This window comes from Macrobrachium nipponense, chromosome 44, assembly GCF_015104395.2.
Source record: "Macrobrachium nipponense isolate FS-2020 chromosome 44, ASM1510439v2, whole genome shotgun sequence".
Classification (NCBI taxonomy): Eukaryota; Metazoa; Arthropoda; class Malacostraca; order Decapoda; family Palaemonidae; genus Macrobrachium; species Macrobrachium nipponense.
Window position 1 is genome coordinate 40175914 of NC_087221.1, and position 8070 is coordinate 40183983.

Genomic DNA, 8070 nt, shown 5'->3' on the forward strand with positions numbered 1-8070 from the left:
CCCAATATAACACACATCTATTGCAGGTATTGTAGTAACTAGCTTACTTTTAGCATTTTTTCTTAACAAAAAGATATAAATAAAAAAAAATAAATAAAAGCATAAGAGCCACCAGAGAACACCCTGGCAAAGGTCCAATATTCCTTTTATTACGAAGTTTCTAAATTCACTAATCAAGTCATAGAACAATAGGCAAAGTGCCATGAAGCCCAACCTTGAAAAGACACTGACAACAAACTCTAAGGGGTCAAGGGCTAAGTTTATCATGGCATTCCAATATTGGTCTATCAAAGATTCGTCCACAGTTCAACTATAAAAAAAAATAAGGCAAAAACTAATAAATGCATACTTGACTAGTAAATTACCATAAAATGTGTAAACTATTAATGATTATACAGGACATTTTATGAATAAAATAGTACATGATAGCTTCAAATTAAAGCAAGAACAATAATACTCCCAGTATAGCAATAAACTTACTAAAAATGCAAATGATACCAAGATTACAATATATATATACACCTTTACTAAAATGCAAAACTACTAAGATCCATAACATGAGTCAACAAGGGACAAAATTCTATACGCAATAGTCTTTGATTCGTCATCATTCAAAAAGAGCAGTGCTCACATTTTACCGAGTGCAAGATGGTGCATGTTCACTGTTATGAAGAAAGGTGCAAGTGCTCAATTATAGTGCAAATATTTTAAAAAGGGCTTATATCAATAATCAATTAAATGATTAGTAAAGATTCTATAAATACAATAAAGATTATATAACTCTTTTGAAAGAACAGTTCCATTTAAATATTTCTGTGAAGGGACTGTTCTTTCAAAGTTATTTTACAATGATATTAGTGAGAATTCATCACAATTATGGCAATGACAATGTAAGAAAGAACCAAATAGTTTTATAACAATTAGTAGATGGTTCAATGGAGATAACTGGCAGTTGTCTGTCAGGAAACTTTGGCAAATGTACCCTCTGGACTGGATGTTTCAATAACATGAATGTGATCAGCTTCTACAGACTGAGGAAATAAAAAGTTCATTAAGTATCCCATACCGCTTGCCAGTCTAACTACCAATCATCAACAAGTGGTTAGTTCAGTCAATAGAAAGGTTTGACACAGTTCTGAATCACAAAGTGTAATTCGTCTTTTGTTCTTTTGTATCCTGAGAGGTGACTATGGAAAGAAGTTTTGACTTCTGTCTGTGTGGAATATCTTGCTTCTTCCATATGAGCAGCATTTTTTCAATTATTTATTTTTTACATTAAGAAAACTTAACTGGGGTTAAGAAGCAAAGTAGCTAGCTGTCAAGTTAATGAAAATGGAATAGTGTTTTTTTCAAAGTAATGTATTTCACTAGTAATCTGAGGCTCTGCTATTGCTACATACCGTACACTTTAAATTACCTAGCAGCTCCATGAATCCAGGAACATGTTTTCTTGAAAGTTTTTTAAAATTGAAGGTAACATGTATACACAATTACTAGTGACAATACTGCACTGTACAGACAAAATTTCCAAGGTTTACCCTTCTGATAACTAAAAATATGAGACTCTCAATGAGAAATGTTAAAAGATACAGTCCATATTCAATGTAGTTTCCAGTTCTGTCCTCATTTATTTCAATTCAAATTTCTTAAATAACATAAAACTTTAACAATGACCATGTTTAATTATGCTCAACTAGAGAGTATATGATTAACCTTAATTAAACACATTTGGCCATTCTGCTGGAATTAGATACTCTTCTGTTTTACACCAGATTTATCAACAGCAGAAAAAATTAATTCAGCTGGAAGACCTTTCAATGGATGTTGAAGATGAACAAATCTTACATGTTCTATTTACATTTTGCATGTGGCAAGCTGTCTTTAATTCTATTCGACCAAAGTTAGCATAAAGCATAGTTGAGGGAAACAGATAATAAATACCATATACCATGGCAGTAACCACAAAATGTTTAATATTTTAGATGTGAATGCACTCTTTAAAATGTAACAGAATAAGTGATAGTTTTTATTTTTTGTAACCAGCAACTGCAATCAGCAAAGCTTACCATTAACAAGCAGGAGGGAAAGTTATATATAATGGACTCCCAAAATAAAAATTAACAGCCCTTCTTTTAAAAGTATATACATTAGTATAATGCATTTACAATGTTAACTTTTGGTTATATTTTTGAATTGTTGATGTCATGAGCCACTGTGCTTACAATACTCAGAGATGAAGTTTAAAACAGTTCAAATTGCAGATCGAGATTCACAATGATGGTAGTCATTGCTCCGTTGATTAATGTAACTTGAAAAAACCTTGACTTTTGTATATACTGTACTGTAATATTGAAAAAATTCATGACTATTTAGTAATCAATGTTTCAAATAAAGTATAATTCAAGGTAACAATTTCTTATAAAGTTACAAATTCCTACAACTACTTTTACTACTATTACCCATACACTATATAAAAAGTTACATCTGGCAGTATCACAAAGACTACAAAAAGGTTCTGTAATTACAAAGGCTATTACAGATCATAAAAAAACAACTACAATGAAAGAAAATAACTACAATTTTTTATGAATTCACAGAGTACTTTTCATGAACACATGCTTTTCAAACAACAAGTTATAAAAATGCTTTAAAAATTCTCAATAACACACCAATACTCAACATTATCAAAATACTACCTAAAAATACATATAGTGAGTGGTAATATATGCTCAAAGACTTCAAACTTCTTTAAAGTATATCACTAAATATTCTTTTAGAGTAAAGTACTGTATTTCTGCATTGGAATTAAAATACAGTCACACAAAAGCCATAGGATTGCTAAGGACAGCTATATACTCTGTTCTTATAGTTCTCCCTAATAAACAAATGATTCATAACATTGCTACCCCTGTAAGATTAAAATATTTTCTATAAGCTAAGAAATGGTATTTGAGCAGAGCTATGGATACTAAACATAAGGCATGATCAGGGAATCCTAACATCAATTACTAATGTGAACAGAAAAGAAAAGATGCAATGAATATGGGATCTCCATAAACCAATGGAAACACAAAATACACATACTACTAACAATTGTGATGTTCTTCTGCTGTAGAAAAGATTATTACAAAACCGGAAGGACAAATACTCAATACTCTGACAGAAAACATATTTCCTCACTACATATTAAAAACTGCATGCATGCTTAGGTATGCTAGAACCAAAGAGCATTGTACACAAAATATGAATTTTTTTTAATAAATGTGTATTTTTCAAAGCTAACAAACCTTCAGTCACAACAAAAGGATAATCCTCTAGTGCCAGCTGGAAACCAGTTAAAAAAACAATCCATGATTGTAAAGCAAGGAATCTGTGGCATCTACAAGCCTAATATACCTAAGAATGAAGAGTGTAACAATTGACAGAACAGCTAACATAGGAAACTAAGTCAATGAAAAAGGATGCAACCCAAAAAAATAGGGGAGGGGTATTCTTTAAATGAAAATTTTCAACCAAATATAAAGTCCTGCCCCAAAAGCTAAAACAGACCAAGTCTTCTGGTAACTTCCCAGACATACAGTACATGATCTAAAATTTTAACTTGCTTGATTTCTTATTCTGTCAAAGACTGCTTCACACCCTCAATTCTGCTCACAGGCATTAAATCCAGATTTCCCCTGGATAACATGCATTATCTCTCCTGCGCACACACACACTGCAAAATCATCTGATGAAAACTCTACTATTCATACTTAATGGAATACATATTTGCAAATAGTTTCTTTCTTTAGGGAACAAACCACTCTTGGAGTGCTTCAATGTTCTAGCTAACCTTTCATCTTGAAATTGAACAGGACATTTTTTTTTAACTATTAGTTGATTTAGAATATTTAGTTCATTGAAACAAAATACAAAACTTTCAAAGAAATTGCCAGAGACCATGAAAAACCCTACCACATGATGAAGAGATAAGAAAATGATAATCCAAATGATGTTTTCAAGGTAACTAAAACATGAACAGCTGCCTAACATTAAATCAAAATCATGCTTCCTATCACAGCTACCTTAACAATGATAAAATCTACATTTTTTCCAATATTGCATTCACACTTTTAATGTGAATATCTAACATTAATATTAGAAATCATTTTTTCTATTAAAAATCACCAAATTCTCTGTACACATGATTAGAAGAATATGCTCAACATTTTCTGGAGGAGAGGAAGAGAAAAGACAAAAATATATACGTAGTACATTAAAATTGATGTTCAAGCATGCCATTTCTTATGTCAAGAATCCACAGAGGAAGAGTCAAGACACAAAATTCATTGCCTGTTTAATAAGCATAAAACCGGAAATACTGTATAGTACTTCCTGTCAACAGCAATAACCAAGAGTTTTCATACAGTATTAAAGTAGAATTTTTCTGTATATGAGGTAATGCATTAAAGCATTTACAATGCAAAGGACCACCACAACATTTAAAAATTGAAGGCAAAGAAGTACAGCACTCAATAGAACAGAAAACTACTCATAGGGTAAAATAGAATACATACTTTGACAGAAAAAGGAATAAAATGGAAGCGTATGAAGAGAACTAATATAACGAGGATGATGATGATGACAAGATATTCTTTCAAGATAGGGACCACTCTTAGCAAATTCATCAACTCTGTGTTTTTGCAAAGTAAGTACTTTGACAAAAGCACACACGAGAGAATTATCCAGCACTTTGCCAAATTCTTAAGTAATCTCAATTTCCCAACATTGTTATACCAGACTTTGCAGCTCTACAAGAGAAAAAATATAACTATATATAGATAATAGGATACAGATCCTGCAAAATGTAGTACTTCCCATATTCCTCTTGTGAGGACAGGTAGGATACTTGATATGTTAAAGAGTTCAGTGGATTCCAGCCACTTCATCAGTTCTTAAGTCATAGTGAAATATTATTAGAAAGAATACCCAAATTCAGAAAATACTCTCTTACTAATGAAAATAGATTCAATTTTATCCTCAGTAGTTAGCATGCAGACATATCAAGCATAAAAAATGATTTGGTTCCTTACAAAGTTGGCCCCTGTCCTGTTACAATTTAGTTATACAGAGTATCTTCATACCATACAAACCTTGATTTTCCTTTAGTCTAATAATATTATGGTTCATGAAATTTGGTCTTTTCCTTCTGAACTTCATAATACATCCTCAAAAAGACAGAATAGCACTTTCTCTTTCCTGCCTCCAACTATTTGCTACTCTAAGACAAAAATTGATGAGATCTGAAACTATTCATGGTTCTTATCAGCCAATGAACAATAAAACTTCCAAGTTCTAACCTTAGTGAAAACAGAATTTCCATTCAAAATTACTCAATCTGGCAACAGCTCATCATATAACAGATATCCACACGTGACCGATGTCCACAAAACTAATTTCAAGGTTAAGAATAGAGTACAGTATATACTAATGAAAAGCATTTCATTACATTTCCATATCAAACCCCACACTACAGCACCATTAATTAGTCAAACATTTACTAACACATGGGAATTCAAAAAGTTTTTTAAACAAAGCAACTTCTAATGTTATAAGAAAAACATTTGTTGTAGTAATCTATTCGCTGCATTTTCATGGAAAAAATCTAAACTGCTTAACGATGAAGTAATCTTAATAGAAGAAAATTAGATGAGAAACAACCATACAGAACTTATAATAAAAAATTTAACATGAGGGTAGTTTCTTTGGGCCAATACCTAATAAATTTTGTCAAGTTGAAAGTATTGAAAATACTCACTAAACTTTTCCTACAGAAAATCATTCATGAATCTATATTGTTTAAATTGTGGAATGGCAACTCTTTCATCACAATACACAAAAATCAAACACATTACAGAAGATTTCAACTTACAAGACGAACAGAACATCTAGCATTCCAGGTGATGTGTTGGACTTAGTTACAATGAGAGTAAGTTATGAAAGACAGAAAAAAAAAAAAAGACACCAAGGGTCACTCACTGAGAATGTATGTTCTCAGTGTGATGTGAATCATAAATAAAACTTGCAAGATGCACAGTGTAAGAGAGATGCCTCAAATTAATTTTGGTGATGTAATGTAAATTGTACACGAGATTACCTGGCTTATGTCAGGAATGAACAGATAAAAGCTGTCTTGTTAAATATGTAAATATATATAAAATCTTGGATGATGAAAAATATTAACGTGTGAAATAGTAACCTACAACTGTGTTAGACAGCAGAAGTGACTTTAAATACTGAAATTGAAAAATTTAAGGATACTGGAAAAACTTTCTTCTTCACAGAATCAGAAGCACACAGCTCTATTTGTTTTCAATAAAACCTCTCAAAATAATACAAAGTAAATTCATTCTCCATCACAGTCAAATAACTTTCACTCACCAATTCTAAAAAATATACAAAAGCAGAAGGATTTCAAATTGACACATACCTGAGCCAGATCACTCAATCATTCTAATAACACATTTCTTCAAATCTATGTTGGATGAATGCTGTTCACCAAACCATTAAGCATAACGGTGGCCAACAAGAGGATTCACTGTAACAGAAATAAAGCCTTTTTATGAAAGTAGAATAATAACAATAACAATAATCAATTATAATACTAACACATATAATTATCAGAACCATCAGAACCAAAATATGACAGAAAGTTATGGAGTATATATGCAGAGGACAAGAATAATCCTTATGGTGCCTAGACTGAAAAGCATAAAAACTGAGCGACAGAGGAGTTTGACAGGAGTGACAGCAGGTTCTAATTAGGCTTGGAAGTCAAAGGGGTGAGGAAATAAATACAGTGTAGTAGTATACTGTAGTTTAATAATGATATTTTATAGTCTTTCACATTTAAATAAAATATTCCCACTTCCCACAAAAGGACTGCATGATTCCATGTAATGAATGTATGTACTCCAAATGTACATTACATTCTCAAAAAACAAAATCCTTCTCAGAATTTACTAAAAACAATTGAAATAAGTAATTATATACCACAGCTAAGGATACTTTAAACACTGATTCAAAAATGCACACTAACAATCACTGTCTTAACATAAAAATCAGAAATTAAGAATATCTGTTGGCCACCAGCATTTACATGGGAATGGATTACAGTATTCAAGCACATAGACATATCTCAATAATTTCCTTGCAAATAAAGTTGGGAAAAAGACGCTTTTCCTCCATTGGAGTTATTTTTCAATACTGTTTATCACAGTAAAAACTGATTTCATCAATTTACTCAATGAAAATGAAATCAGCAGGAATGTCATGAAGTTAACATTTATCTCAAGCTCAACATATAAGTACCTAGTACTACAACATATGATACCTGCTATCCTTCTGCAACACAAAAATGACCGGAAACTGTTGCTTTTTCTAGAATTAGTGCCATGAAAGATGGACTTTTAGGGATAATTAAATTTGTGTAAAGCTTAAAAAATAAAAGAATGTAGTTAACATACAATTATATATTCAAGTCGAAAAAGTTACAGTTCATTAACATGACTGACTATAAATACACCAGGAATGACCTTTTAGTCATATAAATTTCTCTTACTATTGGGGGGGGCATGATACACACACTGATGAGCATGTCTGAGAAGGATAATTTCAATCCCAGCTTATAAAAGACATGCAGGTCCAATATGCTGCTAATTGCTCATGTTTCCTAATTCTATGAACATACAGTATTCCTCAATGGGAGTGCGAGAGTATACAATTTTATTTGCCAAGGTCTTTGTCCCTCTAATCAAACCAAGCCTTGCATCTTATAGTTGCATATTCACCTTTACAATCACTACACATTAAGGCTAGTGAAAACAGTGTCTCGAGTTTCATGCTAATCGCAACAATGTGTATGTATTGAAAAGGCATATACAGCATATACCTATTAGTAAGCACCACACCCCATACAAATCAAATTGCTTAGGTCAGACATGGGCCCAAGTTCTCTTACTCCTGAAACAAATGTCTTGATCATTAATTCAACATTCTTCTCTTTTAACACTGTTTCTGTATTTTAATGAG

The 8070-nt window shown here is 31.8% G+C and overlaps 1 protein-coding gene across 3 annotated transcripts in view; it reads right to left on the bottom strand.

The window, feature by feature from the left end:
- LOC135204209 (uncharacterized) overlaps window positions 1–8070 on the bottom strand; it is a 52784-nt gene that overhangs the window by 2487 nt on the left and 42227 nt on the right. The window contains exons 5-6 of one of the 3 annotated variants that reach the window (XR_010312131.1): window positions 6470–6577; window positions 1–1031 (exon numbers count right to left, since the gene is read on the bottom strand). The exon at window positions 1–1031 is cut by the window's left edge and continues 2487 nt beyond it. Coding sequence is in view for 1 of the 3 variants with exons in the window: in XM_064234313.1 (XP_064090383.1) it covers window positions 6575–6577 (3 nt within the window). In the remaining 2 variants the exon portion in view is untranslated. Of the gene's footprint in view, window positions 6578–8070 lie in introns of all 3 variants that reach the window. The other 2 variants (XR_010312132.1, XM_064234313.1) reach the window with 2 other exon arrangements.